The following is a 23038-nucleotide window of genomic DNA, read 5'->3' as shown; positions in this document are numbered from 1 at the left end:
ATGTTTGAAGTTTTCAAAGGTTAGGTATGCAATAGCAGACTCCAATATTCTGGCCCCCTGGGTGTGGCTGACTCGGCCAAGGCCAAGGTTAATGCCTTGCTTCAGGGCCTGAGACTTTACTGTGATTGTTTATCCAGGTCATTAGTGATTGAAGGTGACTCTTAGGATTGTGATCAGTTGGGTTTCTTGCTGGTCCTCCGCCTTGGTAGCTCCACCGTTTTTTTCTTTGGACAAGATCATGGTCCTCACTTCTCATCTCAACATTGCTTGGATGCACACGCCTTGGGAGACCCTCTTGTGGATTAATAGCCTTGTTACTCTTGGAGAGCCATTCCCTTGGTTTTTCTCCTTTTAGCTTTCATGATGTACTTTTGGTGTTTTTCTTTCTGTTTTTGTGACCTTTTTAGCTTTTATTGCTCCCTCCTTTGAGGGCTTCCTCTTGTACCCTTCCATTCTTTACAAAATAATTCATTATCTTGAAAAAGAAAATAATAAATTGCATTGTAGGCAGTTTGTAGATTATTTAGTTCTCAAATGTTACTTCTCCTTTTTAGTCATATTTCTCTTTTTCAATATTTTGTTACTTAGGTATATTTGTAAGTGCTCAAGTATGATAATTCATATTAGAATTAAAAATTCTCTTTATGAAAATAGATGTGGTTTATAATTCCAATTCACACCAAGATTAGGATTATTATTACAAATTAAGGTTTGAGGTCGGCAGAATTTATTGACTACTCTTCTAGAATTTTTTTTTTCTCTGCCTTTTTTCCTTCTTTTGTTTTTGTCATTCTAGCTCTCATTCACCATGGGACTCTAGGACTAAACATGGTAACACCATCTTTTTATTTTGATTAAGTGAACTTATAAGACAATGGAAATCGAGTTTTTTTAATTTGACTTACTATATGTTTTCTCCTCTTGGTCTCTTTCCTGCTTCTCTCGTTCTCTTCTTTCATTTTCTCTATATTTGAAACCTAATACATTTTTTCCTCTGAATTTTTTTTTTTTAAATGATGCTGAATTTTATAAGAGAGCTCAAACGAGCAGATTACACGAGGGGAAGCCTTCCCAAACAATGAGAGATTGTAATAGTTGATTTTATTTTATGTAACTAATGAAGCCCTAAGATTCATGTTAACCACATTATCATAAAATGCTATGTTGTTATCTCAACGTCTTACTTGCTTATTGTTCTTTTGTAGGGACTGGCAAAATTGGAAGTGGAAGTGACTAATCTTGCATTGAGAGCTGGGAAAGGTATTTCTCTTTAGTACTTTATACTTTAGGCCTAATTAAGTTCAAAAACAGCAATTTTAACATGGAGTTATTAGGAAACGGACGCTATAGAATGATTCCATCAGCCCAATTATTGGTTCTTGTTATTGTATTTCAACTGTCATTTTGTACTTATGGAGTTTGGGCTGATGACAAATAATTGTTTACTTTCTATTGGAATTGCTTCCTAGGTGGTTATATTTGTTTGTGTAGCTGGTACACTTGATAAGGTGGTAATGTGGTATAGTTGCAAAAATGTGTTACCTTGTAAAATGTTTCAGGCATTTCTTTTTATTGTTCATGTTCAATTAGAAAACTTTTTTTTTTGAGAAAGTGATGATTTCATTAAAACAAAACAAAACAAGATTAGGCAAGCCTCCTCCTTACAAGAGGAGCATCGAGGGAGGCCCCTTCTTAGCATAACCGTCTGCAACAAAATTTGCAAAACGGGGAACATGGGACCAAATATTGGTAATAAAGGGGAGAATGTCCAAAATGGAATGGTAAACATCCCAGAGATGCCATGGCGAGGGAGAGGGGGAGGAGAACCATCCGATGATCACTGCGGAGTCTCACTCAATGTGAAGTGGCCCAGAGAAATGCTCACGAAAGATGAAGAGGCCTCTGAGAAGGGCCTGAAGCTCAACAGTAGTGGAGTCCGCTATGCCCATAGGACCGGAATAGGACAAGAGCTGGGTACCGGCCGAGTCATGGAAGGCCCCACCATAGCCAGCCAAACCAGGGTTGCCGAGGAAGCTGCCATCAAAATTCATCTTGATGTAGCCTGGATGAGGAGGACTCCATTCCTGCAATTTTGGAGGCTTCAACGGAACTCCTAACTGGGCAAGGGAGCTCCAATTTTCCCTAAGCGAAAGCCCAGACCGAGCCGAGAACTCCTTCCTGGAGTGGAGCCAAGCAAAGATGTGGCTAGTAAATGAGGAGATAACCCGGCCACGAAGGAGATGCTTGGCGTTAAAACGTCTATTGTTGCGCTCAATCCAGATGCCCCAAGGGATGAAAGCAACACATGCAAAGATGATCAATCTCCCCATTTAGGGAATGGGATCCCAAGGAGCAGTTGCCCAATCGCAAGAATGTCCTCTAGCAGACAAAGCTGGACACCGAACCGGCTGAGAATGCTCATCCAAATAGACCAAGAATATGGGCAGGTAGCAAACAAGTGCCGAGAGGTCTTCTCCAAGCCACAAAGGGGGCAAGAGGTACAAATAGTGAGATTGCCACAGCGATGAAGGTTGACAGCAGTGAGAATTTTGTTGAGCCTGGCTCTCCTAAGGAAGAACTTGATCTTCGAGGGAGCGGAGAGATGCCAAATAAATTCAACCTCGTGCTTAGGGGTATCTGAAGTCCAACCCTTGATGAGGGTGTAGGTGGAAGAGATCGAAAAAGTACCACTTGCCTCCGGCCACCAAATCATCGAATCTTCCAAAGACTCACGAGGCCTAGAGCCAGAGATCACCTCAAGGAGTCGTGAAGCAAGCAAGGCATCCACATCATCCAATCCTCTACCTAATCGAAGATCCCAACTATCCAGCCTCCAGGCATCCACAACCGACGTATTGCACTGTGTGGAGGTCCGCCAGATGCTGCCAAATGAGCCCTTTAGGCCCAGAGCTTACCCACCAGTCTTCCCAGAAGCGAATCGAGCGACCATTTTCAACTTGAAAACGGATGCCCTAGTGAAACAACGGAAGGAGTGGAAAGATAACTTTCCAAATAGGAGATAGAGAAGCTCTCCTCCCTCCCGAGGTCCACCAGATCTCATACCGATTAAGCCTGGATGCCACCATGGGTCTCCATAGATTATTGCCAGCAGTGTTAAATTTCCATATCCACTTAAGGAGGAGGGTCATGTTCATGTCCTTGGAGAACCTAATACCTAGACCTCCCCTAGATTTGGGAATGCATACATCTGACCATCTCACTAGATGGTACTTAAACTCGAAAGAGGTACCTAGCCAAAGGAATCTTCTCATCATGCCATCAATCTGATTACAAATCGTGGCCGGGCAATGCATGAACAAGAGGAAATAGTTTGGGATCCCCGCCAAACAAGATTTGAGTAGAGTAAGCCTCCTAGCTTTGCATAGAAAACAACCCCTCCAGGTAGCCAACCGGTGATCCAATCTCTCAATAATCGGGCTCCATAAGTCCTTGCTAATGCGGGATGTAAAGAGAGGAAGATCGAGGTATGTGGTGGGGAGGGTAGATATAGAACAGCCCAAGAAATCCGCCATGGATCGGAGTTCGTCTGTGTTGATGTTAAACCCCACCAAAGATGTTTTCTACCCCGATACAATCTCAAAAAGCCCCAATAAAGCCTTGATCTTCACAATATAGTTCAAGGATCCAACCTCAAACAGTAAGTAAGGTATCATCCGCATATTGGAGAAGGGGAACGTTAAAAACTTCACAACTGCTAATCGGCCAGACCAACCAACCTCTCTAGCCTGATAAGTCATGGTCAATAAAAGCTCAGCCACAATATTGAATAGGAGAGGGGAAAGCGGATCTCCTCGCCGAATACCCCTGGAGCCCTTAAAAAAGCCACAAGCAATCCCATTGAGAAGGAGGGAGAAAGAGGCCGATGAGACACATGATCTAATCCAACCCCTCCAACGGTCACAGAAGCCCATTTGACCGAGCAGGTCATCTAAGAGATCCCAGTTAACCCTGTCGAATGCCTTCCCAAGATCAAGCTTCAAGGCAAACTGAGAGTTACTAGATCAGGGGAAATGGTCGAGGAGCTCGTAAGCCGCCATGGAAGAGTCAAGGATGTTCCTCCCCCTTGGGAAAACACCTTGACCATTGTGGATGACCAAGGGAAGGAGGGACTTCAATCGTCGAGCGAGGAGCCGAGCAATAATTTTGTAAGAGCTGGAGATGAGGCTTATGGGCCAAAAATCACTTGACTGCTCCACATTGTCTTTCTTCGGAACTAAGGCAATAAAAGAAGCCCCCATAGTTCTGAAGGTGATGTCATTCTTGTGAAAACCTCGAACCATATTGTGTACATCCTGCTTAATACAGGGCCAAGCTCTATGATAGAAATCTCCATTAAACCCGTCTGGACTAGGCACACGGTCACATGTCATACCAAGAACAGCCTTCTCAATTTCTACCTCAGAGAAGGGGAGCTCAATCAAGGAAGCAGCAGCATTGGAGATTTTGCCAAAATTGAGGTGCTGGAGCTTAGGACGATGAGGGCACGCCTCTGAATAAAGATCTGCATAAAAGAGAATCAGTAATGGAGGATCTATCTAAAGTTACCTCATTGTCCACACACAATGAGGTAATTCGGTTAGTCCTCCTCGTCGAGGCGACGACATGAAAAAACTTGGTATTGGTATCACCCTCTTTCAGCCATCTGAAGTGGGCGCATTGCTTCCATCTCACTTTCTCTGAGTGGAGAAGAGCAAAAAGACGAGCCTAAAGAGCAGTGCGAGAAGCGAATTCATTGTTGGATAGGTACCTTTGTTCTTCACCTTGGTCAAGGACATCAATCTGGGAAGTGAGAGAGATTTTCTTGGCACCAAGGGAGGACTTCAAGTTGGAGGCCCAAGACTTCAACAGTTACCTTTGAGAAGCTTAAGTTTCTAAGGGAGGTCCCATTCCACATGATGACCATTGGTAAACTCGGACCACCAATCAACGAGGAGGTGGTCAAAATCCGCCTCAAGTAACCAAGAGTTCTCAAAGCAAAAGGGGGCAGGACCCCATCTACCAAAAGATGTAGAAAGGAGAATCGGCCAGTGATCAGATCCCACCCGGTTGAGAACCCTACCCAAAGCATCTTCATAGATCGCTTTATCAAAAAAAAAATATCTAGAGCCAATCGCTACTCCCAAGAAATCTGTCCAGCTTGGAGAGAATAACTTTTTTTGGCCCATTCAACCAAGTAAATGTCTTTCTAGATAGAGGAATCTCAACCAGCTCTGCACCCCCTATAAAGTCAGCAAAACTTTTCATGGAAGCGGAAATAGAAAGTGGGAAGAGGGTATTTATCATTGCAAAATGTGATCGCATTGAAATCACCCTTAATGAGCCAAGGCAGCAACCATAGTTGAAGAAGATTGTGAAGCTCCTCCCAAAAAGATCTTCGTTGTCGGTATCTAGTGGGTCCATATAGCCCAGCAAGCCCCCAAGAGCAACCGAGACAGCAGTCACGGAATTTCAAACCAATCGAAAATTGACCAAGGCAAAGATCCATGAGGTCGACCAGGCAAGAGTTCCAGAGAACCATAAGACCACCAGAATGACCCACCGCATCAATATTACGCCACTCCAGGGTAGGGCAGGACTACAATTCCCGCGCAATGGAGATAGTCATGCATTGACACATCGTCTCTTGAAGAATCACAATCGAGGCCTTGCAGGATTCGAGCACTCTGTTAATAACGACGTGCTTTCTGGGCGAGCCAACTCCTCGAACATTCCAGGATAGAACAATCATTTCTGGGTTCGTTTGTGAACTCCTGGGTCACCATCACCGGTCAAAAAGCCTTTGCAGACTACTCCCATGAGTTTGGCAAGGTTAATAATCTGCTGCCAAGTATCATCATCATATCGGTGCCGCTCTGACTGGAGAGTGGCTGCAATTTGCTCTGAGCTGTCCTCCGTGGGAATGCGGGGTCAGAGAGGGGGAGTAGGAGCACGGCTTCTACGACACCTCTGATAAGTCGCGAGAGGGGTGTCCGATCTCCTTGGCTGCCTAGAAATAACCGCTGTTTCCACAGGCAGGGTGGCGATAACAACGACTGATTCAGAGTCTGTGAGGCCCAGTTCAGAGCTATGCCGGGATGGGACAGGGAGGAAGGCTGTGTGGGCATTTCTGTGGGGGGGGGGGGGGGGGGGGAAGGGGTTTATAGGCCTGCAGGAAGGGTCCAAGTGGTCATTTTCTGGAGGGTGGAACCACTTATCAAAAAGGGGGGTTTCTTTGGGGATTGTTAATGGTGGTGGTGGTTGGGTAGGGTTCAAAAGGAAGAAGAAAGATGGTGGGCTGGAAGGGTTTGAGGGAAGCAGTGGAGCCGGTGTGGCAAAAACAGTAGTGGAGGAGTGGGGTTGAGGGTTTGGTGCAGAAAAGACCAGTTGAAGGGGGGGGGGGGGGGGGGTGAAGCGACAATCGCTCGCAGGTTTACGAGAAGAGAGTAAGGGAGGGGGGAGGGAACGCAGAATCTTCCCTTCTGATTACCTTCTTTCTGTGGGACTCCCTCGTCGGAAGAGTTTCCGAAGGTCCGACGAGATCGCCGGAGCTCGTCAGCTGTCTTCTACCATCATGGGACTGGGTTGCGACCCCCCGAGTGGCCGAATCGCACATCGCTTCTCTCGGCGCATGTTAGTGCTTTGAAAATCGACGGCCCACGTTACGACTTCCAATTTCTCAATTGATTAGAAAACTTTTTTCTATTATAACAAAAACGCTACTGGATTTGATTTATTTCTCCATTAACAGATGCACCCTTGAGGATCCAGCTATCCACATCACTGTATGTAGACAGTAGTCACTATTAGCTTTCTAAAAGTGCTTCGTTGGAAATTTGTGAACCAAAGCTATTTCTATCTGGTTATTTTACCCTTTATTGTTGCGAACATGACCAATATTGTGGAAGGTAGAAACAGTAATGTGTTAAATGAACCCTCTGATAACGCCTGGATCAACAGAGTCAAATTTCTATTATCTAAGGTACCTTCCTGAGAATCTTTATATCATTTAGGAAATGTGTGTGGAATGATCAAGTTGACTTTTTTGGCACTTTGCCTAACATAAAATTGGGTGGTCTGTACAACAATCCAGTAAATCAATTAGCTACTGTTTTAAACTGGGAATCCATACTTAATCAAGTTTACAGAATTTGATCTGTCTACTGTAGCTCCACGGTGTCTGCAACCTATTTTATAAATATACGTTGACATTATTTTTTCACTGTCCAGTTATGGATTTTTTTTTTTGCCTGATTTATTAGTTTTCTGTTTGATTTTTTAATATATTTCTTTTAAAAGTGGCAATGTGCTTTTATTCAAATGGACTGAGCAAAACTGGAATACAACATAGAGTACAACATAAGAGTACAGGTCAGCTCAGGATGAGCTAGAAGGGGAGAGAGGGCCTGAAGGCAAGATTTTTTCTAGAAACCCCTGCTTTGGCTAGGCTGTTTGATACTGAATGTGCTGACTGAGGAACCTTGTTCCATCCAAACCACCATGCTGCTGGGAGATCTGATATTTCATCAAATATATGTCGGAGCCTCCAAGGAGCGGCAGATTTTTTAATTTTTATGCTTCCATCCAATGTCAAGAGCTGAATCCCCTTCTAATACCAATGGGGCAGTAAACTTCTGGTCATATAGCTTAATTTCAGCCAACTATGTTCTTGCTTCAGCTTCATTAGACCCACAACAATCTGCTGCTTCTGAGAATGCCAATAGAATTTATGGATCTGAAATATATGAATCTGAAATTCCTGAAGATGCAGAAGTCATGTTTCAGTTCCCTTGTCAGTTTGACATTTTCACTGTTTGGTTGTTCCATGATATAGGTGAAGTGATTGGTGCCTTCTCTATTCCTATTGGTAGCTCAGCTGGCATGTTGAAAAGAGCACCTTCTGTAAGGTTGTTGCATCAACCAGTTGATGTTCAAAAGATCTCATCATTTCCACTGAAGAAACAGGTGAACTTACTTATAAACTGTTTTTACTTGTTCATTCTCAATTTTACTTATTGCTAGCTTACTCTCTTTCAGGGTCAAGCTGTAACTGATGGTGTCAATCAAGGTTGTGGTAACTTGTTGGTTTCTACTTCTTATTTTGAGAAGAAAACAATAGTCAACTTCCAAAGTGAGATGGACAACACAACTTCTATTCATAAGGCTGTAGGCTTCCGGGTTGGGCTCCAGCCTGAAGGACCATGGGAGAGCTATCGATCATTGTTGCCACTAACAGTTGTTCCGAAAACTCTTAGTGAAAATCTTTTTGCATTTGAAGTGGTCATGAAGAACGGAAAGAAGCATGCAATATTCCGAAGCCTTGCAGTGGTTGTGAATGATGCTGACATTGCTTTAGAATTGTGTGTCTGCCCCATATCTATGCTCAACAATGATACTCTTTTGACCACAGTACCCAATAGTTTCGTGGTAGAGGAGGTTTTTGAGAATGAGCGGTACCATCCAGTGTCTGGGTGGGGGAACAGTTGGCCTGGTTTTCGTCCTAATGATCCAGCTCGTTGGAGTTCGAGGGACTATTCATATTCCTCCAAGGTGAGGTGTTAGTTTCAAATTTCTTACTTTTCCTTTTGGCATTTATCATTAGCTCTAACAACTTACCCACTTTTTTCATTTTCTTGAAGAATTTCTTTGAGCCTCCTATCCCTTCAGGATGGCAGTGGACATCGGGTTGGGACCGAGAGAGATCACGGTTTGTGGATAGTGAAGGCTGGGCATATGGACCTGACTTTCACTCCCTAAAATGGCCTCCATCTTCTGCAAAATCTTGCATGAAATCATCTTTGGACTTTGTGAGGAGGAGACGGTGGATACGTCCAAGGAAGCAGGTAGCTGAGAATAACCAAAGTGGATGTGGGAACTTTATTGATACACTAAAGCCAGGATCATCTGTTGTTTTGCCTTGGAAAAGTATGACCAGGGATGCAGACCTGTGCCTTCAAGTTCGTCCTTTTGTTGATCACCCTGAGACCCCTTTTGCATGGGGCTGCCCAGTTACAGTGGATTCCTCTTTGAACAATACCAGCAGTCAGACATCTGGAGAGCAAGGTTCTTTTTCCAGACAAAATACCATGAAATCAAGCAATTCCACAAAACCTGTTTCAGTTTTCAAGTTGAATCAACTTGAAAAGAAGGATATATTGTTCTGTTGCAACCCTGGTGATAGCAGCAAAAATCATTTCTGGCTAAGTGCAGGATCTGATGCTTCAGTCCTCCATACAGAGCTAAATTCTCCTGTTTATGATTGGAAAATATCTTTTAATGCTCCTGTCAAATTGGAGAACAAACTTTCTTCTCAAGCAGAATATTTTATTTGGGAGAAATTGATAGAAGGGAACCGAGTTGAGAGGCAGCACGGCACTGTCTCACCTGGTGGCAGTGTGTTTATTTATTCGGTAGATGTGCAAAAACCTATTTACCTCACTCTATTTGTCCAAGGTGGCTGGGTTTTGGAAAAGGTACGTCTGGATTAAATATACTGCAGCTGCCCTGTCTCATGCCAGAAATTTAATGTATATCTTTGTCTGTTGTCACCAGGAACCTGTTCTGATTTTAGATCCTTCTGTTCCTGAGCATGTGTCATCGTTCTGGATGGTTAACCAAAAAAGTAACAGGTTTGTTTTATAAAACTTATCATACTGGGATATTTTCATTTGAATTCATGAGCTCTAATTTCCATTGTCCTTTTTATCTAGGAGGTTGCGTGTAAGCATTGAGCGTGACTTGGGAGGAACAAGTGCTGCAATGAAAATGATTAGATTATTTGTTCCCTATTGGATAGCCAATGATTCACATTTGCAATTGGAATACCGATTGGTTGAAGTTGAACCTGTGGAAGATGTGGAAGCTGATTCCCGTTCACTTACCAGAGCAGTCAAATCTGCAAAGCTAGCCTTAAAACGTCCCATCATGTCAACTGATGGAAAAGATTCTAGTTCAAAGAAAAATGTCCGATTGCTAGAGGCCATTGAAGAGTTGAATTCTGCACCTGTAATGTTATCTCCCCAAGATTACCTTGCTCGCACTGGCATAATGTCTTTCCCTTCTCGAAATGATACTTTTCTTTCACCAAGAGTGGGAATTGCAGTTTCTCTTCGTCACTCTGATTATTTCAGTCCTGGAATTTCTCTTCTAGAGCTGGAAAATAAGGTAACATGATTAGTTTTTTAAGGGAGAGATTACAAAGATACAAAGCTTCCCAAATGTTTAGTTGATCATATGTAAACTATCTTGTATTTCCAGTTATGATGGATTTACATTTATGGGAGAGCTAATAAGAGGCTCTTCTGACTAGGGCAACTTTTGATTTCACTGTTTCTGTTTTTCTTTTGTAGGAGAGAGTTGATGTGAAAGCATTCAATTCAAATGGATCTTATTACAAGCTTTCTGCATTGCTTACCATGGCATCAAACAGAACAAAGGTTGAAGATGTTGTGCTTTCTTTTTTTGATATTTTTGTTCAGTGGCTGTTTTCTGTTGTATTGATGGAAGAGAGATTTAATTTCAGATAGTTTTCATATTTTCTGATAGTTTCTAATTGAGGGAAAACTGTTTTTTTCTTTTAGACACCTTGGTGCAATTTCTGTAGAATTAGAGATGTACCTAATATGTTTCTTGGATATTTTATTGTCCATTTTCAAGTTTGCTTGCTAGTTAATGGATTAATTGGAATTGCAATAAGGCATGGAGTAATTGTCATCTATTTCTTTTTCTTAGTAGTTTCCTAATTTTTCGTATAAATATGCACTCTCTTATGATGCTATATCTGTTCTACCTACCAATGGCAAGATTTCACCCATGCATTAGTCCTGTAGGAATGGCTAGTGGGAGAGATTTATTGTATTTATTTTCAGTAAAACTGAAGTTTCCTCTTACATACAGGTTATTCATTTTCAGCCGCACACCTTATTAATCAATCGGACAGGGTCTAGCCTATTGTTGCAGCAGTTCGACACGCTGTTTGTGGAACATCTTCATCCCACAGAACCTCCAAAAAATTTTCTGTGGCAACCCACCAGAAGAAGTGAATTATTGAAGGTCTGATGAGTTTCTTATAACAAGTAGATCTACTTTACTCTCCTTTTCCTTGCCTCTGTTTAATTTGTTTGGGTGTATGTGTATGTGTGTGCCTCTCTACCTGGCTGTGTACAGAAGCTTATTGTAGTGATTTGGTGAAAATCATTTTATATGCAGTTAAGATTGGATGGTTTCAAATGGAGTCCTCCCTTCAGCATTGAGCATGAAGGATTGATGGGTGTCTATTTGAAGAATGAGATGGGCAATAAAGAGAAATTTGTAAGAGTAGAAATACGAAATGGTGCAAAAAGTTCCCGTTACGAAGTTATTTTTCGTCCAGAGTCTTTTTCAAGCCCATTCAGGTAAAAATATCCACTTCTCTGTAGGAATTTCTGAATTTCTGCATTTCTATTGGGAATTAAGACAGAATGTGGTACTCACCATAGAAAAAAAAAAGATGATGGAAACCCTGAATGTATTTTTTTATACTTGTTTGATGATGTTAATTAAGAAATGATCAACCCCAGGATGGTTTCTTGTTCTTTTCTTTTTAACTTTATAATATACATTGAGAAAGAATGAGGGAAAAAAAATACATGTTTGGTTAACAGCCTATCTTACATCAATAAGAACACAAAATAGTGCTTTTTCCCCTTGAAGCTAGATTGTGTATGTTATTCCTTGACATGTATAAAATATTGTGACAGGGGTATTAGAGGAGCTCGGGAGTAAAAAAGGTGTTTTTAGTTAGCTGCGACTATTTTCACTTTAATATGGCTAAATTGCATAATATTTCAAACCACCTGTAATTTGAAAAATATATACATATTGCAAAGCACCTTGCATATACCTTAACTAGGAATGCTTCTCCTGTCAAAACCTTATGGGAAGATTTCTTCCATTTGATTCTCCTCCTTGTTTACTATTTATCTGTATTTTATTTTAATTTTGATTTTCTCCGCAGGACGACTCTCGTAATTTTTTATGTTACAGAGAACTCTTTCTCATGATCAAATAAAAGAAAGAAAATGTTGCATAATATTGTGGAATGATAACAGTTTTAGATTATTGCAGTCTTTTTTTTTTTTTTTTTCCTTATTCCTTTCCCCAGCAAGACTGATTCTGAATTGTTCAAACAGGATTGAAAATCTCTCAGTCTTTATACCATTATGTTTTCGACAAGTGGATGGCACGGAGGACTCCTGGCAATCTCTTCCTCCTAATTCTTCTTCTTCATTTTTCTGGGAAGATCTTGGTAGAAAACAACAGTTGGAAATTATTGTGGAAGGAACTGACCCTTCAAAATCTCAAAAGTATAGTATTGAAGAGGTTGCTGACCACCCACCTATGCGAGTCTCTGGTAGCCCTGTCCCTGCTCTCTGTGTTACTGTTCTAAAAGAAGGGAAGATTTATGTTGTTAAAATTAGGGACTGGATGCTGTCAGATAAACCTGAACTACTAAGCCTGAGACAAACTCCCTTAACCTCCCCTCGACCATCAGAAGTTGATCAATTACCGTCATCTCTAGCATCTGAGTGTGAATTTCACATTATTGTTGAGCTTGCAGAATTTGGTTTATCTGTCATAGATCATACTCCAGAAGAGATTCTCTACCTGTCTCTGCAAAATTTTCAACTGTCATATTCAACTGGTTTAGGGTCTGGAATAAGCAGGTCATTTTTTTCCTGTCTAATATGTTAGGCTTGACCCCATCTAAGACTTCAGCAAGTATGAATTATGTTAAATCCTGATCTCTTTCTTTCTAATGGCAGATTTAAGGTGCGAGTGCTTGGGATTCAATTGGATAATCAGTTGCCCTTAACTCCAATGCCTGTTCTGTTTCGGCCTCAGAAAGTCCAGGATCAGCTTGATTACATTTTAAAATTGTCCGTTACCATACAATCTAGTGGATGTGTGGACTTTTCTGTCTACCCGTATGTTGGTTTTCAGGTATGCTGTTGCACTTTATTCAATTTTATGGTTTTGTACCATACTAGCTTTTTCTTATCATGCAAACATATTTTCTCCTTCTGTTGCTTCTATTGTAGGTTCCAGAAAGTTCATCATTTATAATCCATATTCATGAGCCAATTATGTGGCGCCTTCACGAGATGGTGCAGCATGTCAAGTCTGGTAGACTGTTTGGTTCTCAATCAAGTGCTGTTTCTGTTGATCCCACTATAAAAATTGGGTATGTAACAATTCCATTCAGAGAATAGTGAATATTTTTTTGGCTTTTTTAGTTGTAATCTCTTCTGAAAATTTATCCTTGTATACCAGACTATGTAGCATCTCGGAGATCCGCTTTAAATTGTCTCTTGCTATGTCACCGACGCAACGGCCAAGGGGCATTCTTGGGTTTTGGTCATCGTTGATGACTGCTTTGGGAAATACAGAGCATATGCCCGTAAGTCCTATGATAAAAATCAGGATCGTGTTTCTTTCTTATTCTTTTTCTTTTATATTATATATTTGACTTTAAAAAAAGGTAGGATGATGAAAAGAAAAACCATATGCAACAGTTTCTTGAGAAATTTTGCATGACCATTTTAATGTAGTTATTTTCATTACAGATCCGAATTAATCAACGGTTTCTTGAGGATGTCTGCATGCGGCAGAGTGCTATTGTTAGTGCTGCTATATCAAGCATCCAGAAAGATCTGCTTAGTCAGCCTCTTCAAATTTTGTCTGGGGTTGACATCCTTGGTAATGCAAGCAGTGCTCTAGGGCACATGAGCAAAGGTGTTGCAGCTTTATCTATGGACAAGAAATTCATTCAGAGTCGCCAAAGACAGGTTAATTTCGTCTGTTGTTTTTCCTCTCTCATGACAAAGTCTTCCATCGTTCTTACTGATGCGTATTTGTTTATCCAGGAAAACTTACTAATGTGTATTTCTTCGTTTACAGGAAAATAAAGGAGTAGAGGATATTGGGGATGTCATAAGAGGGGGAGGTGGTGCCTTTGCGAAGGGCCTATTCAGAGGAGTTACGGGCATCTTGACAAAACCACTGGAAGGTGCAAAATCATCAGGAGTTGAAGGTTTTGTTCAGGGCGTAGGTAAAGGATTAATAGGAGCAGCAGCACAACCCATGAGTGGAGTACTTGACCTACTTTCAAAAACTACAGAGGGTGCCAATGCTGTAAGAATGAAAATTACGTCAGCTATTACTTCAGATGAGCAATTACTTCGCAAGCGTCTCCCACGAGCAATTGGTGGGGATAACTTGCTTCATCCTTATGACGAGTACAAAGCAGAAGGACAGGTATATAATTTCAGAATAGATAGACTATGCGTGCCTCAAGAGTGCTAATCCAGCATTTATGTTTAGTAGTAACTCTTCTACTTCGTTTTCTATAATTTTTTGTGCAGGTTATCTTACAACTTGCTGAATCTGGTGCGTTTTTTGGCCAAGTTGATCTTTTCAAAGTTCGAGGAAAGTTTGCCTTGTCAGATGCATATGAAGACCATTTCTTACTTCCAAAAGGAAAAATTGTTATTGTAACACATCGGAGAGTTTTACTGCTACAAGTAAGTCTAATTAGAAATTTCAACCATTGAGCATTTACCCTGTCCTTCTTTTACATGATAAGAAAACCCTTCTGCCATTATATTCTTGTTCCAGCAACCCTCAAACGTTATGGGGCAAAGAAAGTTCAATCCAGCAAGAGATCCATGTTCAGTGCTGTGGGATGTGCTATGGGATGATCTGGCAACAATGGAATTGACGCATGGGAAGAAAGATAATCCAAGACAACCTCCCTCACGGCTTATTTTGTACCTAATAAATAGGTCACCAGATGCAAGAGAGTCTACGCGTGTTATGAAATGCACACGGGATTCTCAACAAGCTTTTCAAATATATTGTTCAATTGATCGGGCAATTAATTCATTTGGACCGACACGTTCAAAGGTCTGAGGTTTCTTCTCAATATCTGAGCAGTTATTTTCAATCACTCAATTATTAATCCAGACTTCTTGTCCTTTTGCTATATCTAAACTGGAAATGCTGAAAAAGGTGCAAAAACCTTGTTCTCTGAATAGTTATTTTTAATCACTCAGTTGTTAATCCAGACTTCTTGTGCACTTGCTATAACTAACAGGAACTGCTGAAAAAGGTGCAAAAACCTTATTCTCCTCGTTGCAGTGACATTTCTTCTATGGATTCAAAAGAAACTGGGGCTGCCATATGGGGCACGGAAGAATCACCGGTTGTTCCCCTCAGTTCAACATTTGGTGCTGCACCTTCACAATCTCAATCTGAGCATGATCTACATTGAGATGATGTCAAACTTGCTCTTGGAACAGATTGATATTTCGAGGTAGTTTGTATTTGATCAGTTTTAGTGTTTGAAGTGAACTGCAACAATTGCTCCACTAAAGTGTATTTTATCTTTTTTCTAAATCTTGTCTCCTGTCATGCCTTTAAAGTTATCATTGTTCATGCTGCAGGCTTCTGCAGGAAAAGGCTGAGCTCTCTTATGTGTACATTTTTGTATATGTATCGAGTCTATGTATATATGGTCTTCAACATCTAGTGGCGCCACGCTAGTCTGCTGCAATTTTGGGGAGTCACTGGGCGTGGTCAAAGAGCATGAAGTATATTATCCTCGATTATTATTACAATATCAGCTATAGAACATTGTTTCATTGCAGTTTATTATGTATGAGAATAATAGGGCACCAGCCCCTGCAACCACTCACTTTACATCCAGACATTTAAGTATTAGGCTCCAGTAAAAGACCTGCCTATCGTATGAGGCAGTGTGAACGTTGTTAGATGTAAATATATACATGCATACATGAATTTTTTGCATAATATGTTAAAGTCGATGCTTCTCTTCTTCCCTTTTTTGCATTTTTAAATGGAAAAATTGGTGGTTACAAAAGAGGCTTAATAGGGGTGGGACCAAGCCAAACCAGCTTGCAAACAGATTAAGTTCGGTTCAGTTTAGTTTTTATTTGAACTCAGTTCAAACCCAAACTTGAAATAAAGTATAACAAGCCATTTTTGAGATATTCCATGTTTAGTTTGTTAGCTTTCGCTAGAATAGGTTTTGTACAAAAATACTTTTTACTCTAATTGTTTTTGTCAATTCCTTCTTTAATCGGTTAATAATTATTTTTATTTACCTCAAACCTCATAAATGATGGATAGTACAACCCTTTGGGTCTTTCAATATCTACTATTGTTGTTTACCAGTGGAATGAAAACTATTGATGATGGTATTTCCTCTTTATTTTAGGTTTATTAAATTAGTTATTATACATTGGTATATTATATTGCAAAGTTTTAAACTCCCCTATAATAACTTGCAATTCAATAGCATTAAGTTCATCACAATTTATTTCTGTAATTTTTTATTTTTATTGTTTTAAATATACGTTAAAGAGTTCAAACTCGGTTAAAATATTTTGACTCTAATTTTTGGTCCGTGACTAAACTCAAATTCATGTTCGAATTTGAAATATTCAAATCAAATTAAACTCGAACATATATAGGTTCGTGTTTGGTTGGGCTAGGCTCAATGCTACCCCTAATGTCGTAAGCTCTGAAACTGTACTTTTTCGTCTGCCGAATATCTCCCTCAAAGGGAGGCATTCCTTGGCCTCAATAGATAGCTCCGTGGCAAAGCCTCACTTTTCTGTATCACGTGGAACAACGAAAAAAAAACAACAACAACAAACTAAGCAATCAATGTTTTTTGTAATATAAAGTTAAAAGGAATAGACACTTGAATCACGTTGTGTAAATTGAACAGCAGAGCTGCATCAGCACTCCAAAATCGGTTTACATTAACTTAGCCTTTCAAATCATGAAGTAGCTCACTGACAATTCTGTAACTTGGTTCAACGAGTGATTGTGGTTTTCATTGTATTAGGAGTCGAACATCACACCTGAAAATTAAGGAGAAAAAACAGAAGTTATTAGGAGTCGTTGTAGTGTCCAAAATATAAATCAACATACTGTCTAGCATGATTACCTACTTCCTAACAAGTGTCCCAAACTTGGTCACATTCCATTCCATGGACTTTCCCAGCAATGAAGTGACTCCATCTTGGACACTAAATTGTTTCAGTTTCTCGACTAGGTTGAGGATAAAAGTACTCAAAGCTCATTCAATCTAATAACATCCTCACTGCTCCAGTATATTTCTGATGCCTCTCTTCTTCTAATTATGTCATCAGTTGCCTCTGCCAGGACCTTATCTAAGCAATCAGCCAAATCTGCTTCTGGGATCCCCAAGTTGCAGACTCTCTTATATGCCTCATATCCTGTTGCTTTAAGACCTTCTGACATCAGTTCTCTTAGAAATATGGACTCAACAGCTCCAGAGCCTATGTCCTGCAGTAATGCCTTTGCCAAACCTGGTGTCCAAAAAACTAGAATTGCACAGCTTCTATTCACCAGTCGCAGCTCAAAGTCTGCAGAAAGAGCTGAATGGGCTCCACTTAGTTGCCTCTTTAGCTCTCCGGCAGAAATTTGACTTGTAAAACCCCACAAGAAAACCAAATCATCTGTGTTCACCTTTTTCACATTTTTCATTAGCACTTCATCTTCATCTGTTGGTTCCTCAAGGCCGATAGAACAAGGGTAGAAGATGTTTGAGAAGTCTTCAATAGATTGATGAGCCAACATTGTATTAGAATCAGGAGAGAGTCTTAGCATAGAAGCAAGTTTTGCAAAAAGATTTGTTATCCTCACAACATTATACCCATGATGCTTTTGTTCTTCTTCCTCAGCTGTTACAAATTCCAAGTTAGTCTGCTTTTCCCATCCCTTAATTCACAAATAATGTTATGATGCATCTGACATGAGCAGTTTATGTTGCATCTTACCTTGGAGAGGGATTTCCATATCAAATGGTACAAAAAATTGTCTATTTAAATAGTTCGAAGCAGCTGAAATATTGTTTGCTTTTTTAAGAGAACCTATCTCCTTCCACAAATGGTTGAGGTCTACAATGTTGGAGAAAACTAACTTCAACGAGCACAAAAACTCGGCCATGCTTGGAGGGAGGGGAGCAACAAATTTGGAATGGATGAATGTAAAATCTGCAGCACAACATCAATTGATAAGTCTTAATAGGAATGAGCAGCAACAGAACTTAAACTAAGCAATTTCAATGTCCTTAGTATCTTATATTCATAAGTAAGCAGAAACTGCATTAAAACCAACAAAATCAACTAATATGAAATCAAAGACCCGCATAAATGGCAGCATGCCATCCCCCCCTTTTCTGCTGCTGCTTTGTGTGGACGGACCCATCTCATGTGCATGTTACATATACAACACTAGTCAATTATTCTCTGAGGTGAGTCCCATAACTAATTCCATAATATGAACATAAAAATAAGTCAGAAAAAGATAGGATTATCACCATTAAGGCAGTTGCACGCTACAATTGGTTTGTGGGAATTTGACATTGCATCTATGACTTCTCGGAAGCCGCGAATTTGCTTATTTTGTTCCTCTTCATGATTTTGAAGCTCAGTCTACAAGTGGAAGTCAGTATTAACAAGGAAAGGAAGTTTGGTTGAACAAGGATACTGCACACATGAAGAAAGTTTTGCAGACGCCCTAGCTTGAGAGGATTTAGCTGGTTTGAAGCTACTGTAACTATTAAGGTTTGTTCCTTGAAGTCTTTACCTTGAGAAGAGTCATGTCCTCCTCCGAACTTGTCAAAACCACTTTTACTGTCTTGGGTCCTCCACTCCTATCTGGGATTACTAAAGGCACAAGGTCTCCACAGAAGGACTTCACAACCTGCAAAAAACAAATGAAAAATCTCTGAACTTAGGGTTCAGTGTCTCAACCTTTGGAGGCAAATGAAAACTAAGACAAAGTCTAAAGAGGCCTCATCTTGGGCCACAATTTAGGTCCCTCAGAGACATTTGGGCACATGAGCATGATCAGAGTGGCTTATCAGAATGCCCACAGTGAAACCATACTTGACTTCAGGCTGAATGGATAATTCAGCTAGCCCAATTAATGCCACAGTGTTTCACTTAAGTGTCATATAAGATCTTGTGAAGGCCCCGTATCAGCACCACGGCCAGGTGGGCTTGAGAAACTAAACACAAGCTACATCATAAGAACCAATGCTAACATCTGCATACTCAGAATGTAATAATATGAATTAAAGAAGGAAAAATATTGACCTTGTTAATTAGTTGTACTTGGCCATCATTGCAAACATCTAAACTAATGCATGGTCTTGATCCATAGACTTCACTGCCTAAGATAATTTTTCTCAAAGAACTAACTAAAACCTCTGTAGACACGGAAAGATTGTTGAATTAATAAATGTTTACATATATATATAGATAAAAGAAGATTTAAAGTAGAAATTTCAGGAGAGTAGTGTTTTCAGAAATCACACCATCAGCTGCCTTGCCAGAATCTCTGCACGAGTCCCTCCAGTATTTAATTCTAGACTTAATCCTTTCCATGAAAATTGCATCAGAAACTGATGGACTTGAAGAGGATGTGAAAGAAATGATGCTTGGAATGGGATCACTAATTCTGTTCTTTGCTTTGGTCTCCTGTACTCTGGATAAGTATGATATACCTGCGGATATCAACCTTTAGGCATGGAGATCTACTGTAGATAACCATCACAGCATTAGCCAAGAAGACAACGGAAATAGAACTCCAAATGAAGACTCACCTTCATATATAGACACGTTAAAATCAACACCCTGGCGGGTCATTGACTCCAAAAATGAAGTTTGACATGCAAAGCTGTATGATGGCATATTTAAATTCAGCTCATCCCGAGGGAACAAGTGAAAGTTATACCTGCCGGACAGCAAGCTATAAGTAAACCAACGAGCGCCCTCACAACTCAACTGAAAAGTTTTCCTCAATTTCATATGAACAGAAATAATAGAAAAATGAGCTTCCAGTTTCAGCATGCAAGCAAGTAGATATTTCTGATGCCAGTGTGACACATATTTACGCTTATATGACAACACAACTAAACGCTTTAACGCGAAGGTAGAAACTCAGCAAAAGGCTTAAACCAGGTATAAAGATGATACCTCGATAGCTGATGAAGTAACAATAGTTTAGTCTTCCGAAGTATTTAATCAAACAAGTTAGAGGCATGTTAACGCAAACACTTACGGATACGCAACGATTTTGGAGCCTTGAATTCTGAACGGGCAGACGGCAAACTGGAGAATCTCAAACTTCTCGGCGGCATCTTTGGCCTTCCGGTATGCAATCTCAGGGGTGTCGAAAGGCAGTGGGCGGCGCCAGGGGGAGGAGAAGGCCCCAGTTTTCTGAGAGGAGACGGCTATAAAATCGGAGCAATTGATATGAGTCTTGATTTCTTCGAGGGCAAGAGAGAAGTTGGCCTTAGTCACTTGCTTCACCTTCGAACGCCACTGATTCTGGTCGTCTGAGCACAGCCTCTGCAAGCTGCGGCGGGCCATTTGCCACAAAGACGAGTAAACTGGCGCGCCAGTTTATTGTTTTTAACTTAGTATATGCGGCTGCTAAGATTGAGTGAACTCGGTATTCCTTGACACCGCGTTTTCGTCTTGCAGTAACAAACTCGGTATTCTCAATAGCGTCATATAGAGCGATAATCATATTAGCAAATACCAAGTCATTGAATACTCCTTAAGCTTTTTGGATGGACCAACAAAGCCATATTTGCACCGCCACCCTATCTCTTCGTCGGAGAAGAAGGCTTGCGGACTGAAAAACTGCCATTTGTGAATGGTAGGATGGATTAGCAGTCATCGGAAAGACTACTGTTCATAGGATGGATTGTTAGCCCCGTAAAGTACCCTTTTGGTGAACCATTTTGTATTAAACACCATGGAATACCATATTTAGAGTCATCAATGAAGAAAACTTATATTGTAAAAGGATCATGGAATCACTTACACTTAAACACAAACAAATTTCTTTAGCAAATAGCAAAACTCTGTTGTAGTCACAATGTTATAATAATCAATATCATTATTTTCATAGTTTGCCTTAGACAATGGTGGGGTCCGACACAAAGGAAAGAAGCTCATCATCTTCCTCGAATCTGGCCATGTCTTCCTTCTCCATACACACCCATGCTTCTATGCCATCTCCCCACCTTCTGCCCAACAGATATACAACATTCCTGCTTGGATAATTAACAGTACTCACCCACACTGGCTCCCCCCAACCAAAATCAACATCGTACAAGGGAAAGCTGGTCCAACTGGTGAATGAACAGAATTCAACCTCCATATTTGAGAACTTTTCAGCCACCCTTCTTTGGAGCTCCCACAACTTCAGGTGCGCATTGGATCCTCGCAATTCCCTTACATGCGCATCATCTATTTGTCTAAATGCTTCCCTCAGCTGCTCCTCCAGGCACCCTTGGTATAGGTCTTTCTCTGCCACCCCAGAAGTAGTTACTACTACAAACAAATTACCAAATGAATGATCGGGCAGCGGTGGATCCATTCTGGAACGAATGTTCACTGCATGTACACAAGCCAATGCTCTGGAGCTTCCCTCCTTTCTAGTGGCCCTGATGACACATCTCCATATGAGTGCTGATAGTGCCTCCACTCGCGTTGGCATTCCTGCACGGGAGTAGGTAGAAGATTTGGTTCTAAGACTAGCGAGGTTTGATTCAGTGAACACAAACCTCTTGCTGGACAAATTCTCTGTTACTGGGGAACTAAATCTTTCCACTCTCCTCGCAGGAAACAGAGAAGCCGAGTTGAAAGTGGGGCAGGGAACCCAATTTTCCCCGCGTGCTGTGATAGCCCAATTGTTGATGAAAGTAGCCGTTGTTGCCATATCTGCAACTGAGTGAGAGATGCTGACACCAATGGCAATCCCACCACATTGGAAATGGTTTACTTGGATGGCTAGCAGCACCTCTCTACCTGATTTGGAGTTAAAAAAGTTGCATGGAAGGAGTTGGAACAGAAATTCCTCTTTGTTGGGCAATTTAAGAAATTCTGACAATTGAGAGCTGACTTGAGCTTCAACGAAATCAACTCCTTGATCATTGCAGTCAACTGAGCTTTCTTCTTTCACCCTTCCTGCTAAAGGGAAGAAGCGGGTTAAGGTTTCAGATAAACATGTTTTCAGCCGGTGAGACTTCGCGGCATTTTGGCTTTTGGCAACTTTAATATTGGAAGAGTAGAAGAAAACTAGGGGTATGTAAAATGTAGGAGCAGACATATCAAGCATGGACAGCTTGAAGGTTCTCAAGTGTTCAGGAGTTGGAGAGGATGGTCGGATGGTCTCTGTAGAGGTGACTTGAACATCTACCATCTTCTCTCAGTCCAAGTCGCCGAGTTTGAGCTTTTGAGGACTCGATTGGTTTTTGGTTTCTCCCTCTGAGGCTTGGACTATTTAAGCAATCAGCAAATATTCTGTGTTTCTATCAAAGCTGATTAATTTTAAACACAGTTTTTGCCATTATCCATGGCTTCAAAGAGACAGAAAAATTATATAACAACGGGTGAGGGGTTCCAATCAGGTGAGAACCCATGGACAAAGGAAACAGAGGGAAGAAGTGCACCTAAGGCAAGGCACATCTTCCTCTTTCTGATCCCAACTCATGAGTACTTAACAGTATTGCTAATTCAAAAATGGCTTTTGTTTTCCCTGCTGAAGCATGTGATTCTTTAAATAAGTATTAAGTTGTCGTCTCTGTACCTGGCAATCCTTATGTTTCACCTATTTCTCAAAAGAAACCTTTTTCTTTTGTAATCTTTCTAGACAATGTTTGGCAAACTTAAGGAAAACACAAGAGATTTAGATAAGAAACTGGTTTTAATCGACGAAGTGTTACCTACATGTATTACAATAATGGTTTTACTTGATGCTCTTGAGAAACTCACAGTGATTCATGTGGTTTTGAGTCAATTGTAGAAGCAAATAAGAATCCATATGTTGCATGCACCAGTACCTGCTCAAAACGCTTTTTAACCGGTTTGTTCCGATCATTGCATATGGAGTGTTGGAAAAGAAAAAATGGCATTTTGTTACATTATTA

General features: G+C 40.7%; 3 protein-coding genes across 8 annotated transcripts in view; 1 reads left to right on the top strand and 2 right to left on the bottom strand.

Moving 5' to 3' along the window:
* The window catches only part of LOC137963623 (uncharacterized), a 90537-nt gene extending 74682 nt beyond the window's left edge, over positions 1-15855 (top strand). For 4 of the 5 annotated variants that reach the window (XM_068810762.1, XM_068810764.1, XM_068810766.1 and 1 more), the window contains 19 exons: positions 1206-1260; positions 7832-7962; positions 8035-8547; positions 8637-9470; positions 9550-9626; positions 9708-10161; positions 10347-10433; positions 10894-11049; positions 11206-11390; positions 12168-12701; positions 12801-12978; positions 13077-13219; positions 13309-13435; positions 13602-13823; positions 13936-14292; positions 14400-14558; positions 14653-14940; positions 15131-15352; positions 15480-15855. In XM_068810762.1, the coding sequence (XP_068666863.1) occupies positions 1206-1260; positions 7832-7962; positions 8035-8547; positions 8637-9470; positions 9550-9626; positions 9708-10161; positions 10347-10433; positions 10894-11049; positions 11206-11390; positions 12168-12701; positions 12801-12978; positions 13077-13219; positions 13309-13435; positions 13602-13823; positions 13936-14292; positions 14400-14558; positions 14653-14940; positions 15131-15307 (4677 nt within the window). In that variant the 3' untranslated portion in view covers positions 15308-15352; positions 15480-15855. The remainder of the gene's footprint in view (positions 1-1205; positions 1261-7831; positions 7963-8034; positions 8548-8636; positions 9471-9549; positions 9627-9707; positions 10162-10346; positions 10434-10893; positions 11050-11205; positions 11391-12167; positions 12702-12800; positions 12979-13076; positions 13220-13308; positions 13436-13601; positions 13824-13935; positions 14293-14399; positions 14559-14652; positions 14941-15130; positions 15353-15479) is intronic. The other variant, XM_068810763.1, reaches the window with a different exon arrangement.
* Positions 15856-16762: 907 nt separating this feature from the next.
* LOC137963657 (poly(A)-specific ribonuclease PARN-like) lies at positions 16763-20472 on the bottom strand. Of its 2 annotated transcripts, none has more exons than XM_068810812.1 (9): positions 20158-20472; positions 19700-19830; positions 19412-19600; positions 19191-19303; positions 18679-18795; positions 18410-18524; positions 17868-18083; positions 17012-17771; positions 16763-16925 (listed from the first exon to the last, which is right to left on the bottom strand). In XM_068810812.1, the coding sequence occupies exons 1-8, from the start codon at positions 20466-20468 to the stop codon at positions 17137-17139; spliced, it is 1827 nt and encodes a 608-aa protein (XP_068666913.1). In that variant the 5' UTR covers positions 20469-20472; the 3' UTR covers positions 16763-16925; positions 17012-17136. The 2 variants fall into 2 exon arrangements, with proteins under 2 accessions (XP_068666913.1, XP_068666915.1); XM_068810814.1 differs by having other exon boundaries at positions 17016-17771.
* A 549-nt stretch (positions 20473-21021) lies between these two features.
* LOC137962136 (vinorine synthase-like) lies at positions 21022-22343 on the bottom strand. Its single transcript, XM_068808860.1, has one exon. It carries the CDS (start codon positions 22309-22311, stop codon positions 21022-21024), a length of 1290 nt encoding a protein of 429 aa, XP_068664961.1. The 5' UTR covers positions 22312-22343.
* Between the last annotated feature and the right edge of the window lie 695 nt (positions 22344-23038).

The sequence above is a fragment of the Aristolochia californica genome, unplaced genomic scaffold, assembly GCF_029961685.1.
Source record: "Aristolochia californica isolate CCGP_79_NKW_82.1479 unplaced genomic scaffold, dmAriCali1.0.hap1 SCAF_4, whole genome shotgun sequence".
NCBI lineage: Eukaryota > Viridiplantae > Streptophyta > Magnoliopsida > Piperales > Aristolochiaceae > Aristolochia > Aristolochia californica.
This window is presented reverse-complemented; position numbering and strand designations above follow the sequence as displayed.

Bases quoted from the DNA above. Each gene is read 5' to 3' on its own strand.
- LOC137963657 (XM_068810812.1), bottom strand. From the start codon at position 20,468: ATGGCCCGCCGCAGCTTGCAGAGGCTGTGCTCAGACGACCAGAATCAG. The intron at 19,304-19,411 runs GTGTGATTTCTG...CCGTGTCTACAG, and splicing joins TTCTGGCAAGGCAGCTGATG to AGGTTTTAGTTAGTTCTTTG. The intron at 18,796-19,190 runs GTCAATATTTTT...TGTTTTTTGCAG, and splicing joins AAGTACAACTAATTAACAAG to GTTGTGAAGTCCTTCTGTGG.
- LOC137962136 (XM_068808860.1), bottom strand. From the start codon at position 22,311: ATGGTAGATGTTCAAGTCACCTCTACAGAGACCATCCGACCATCCTCT.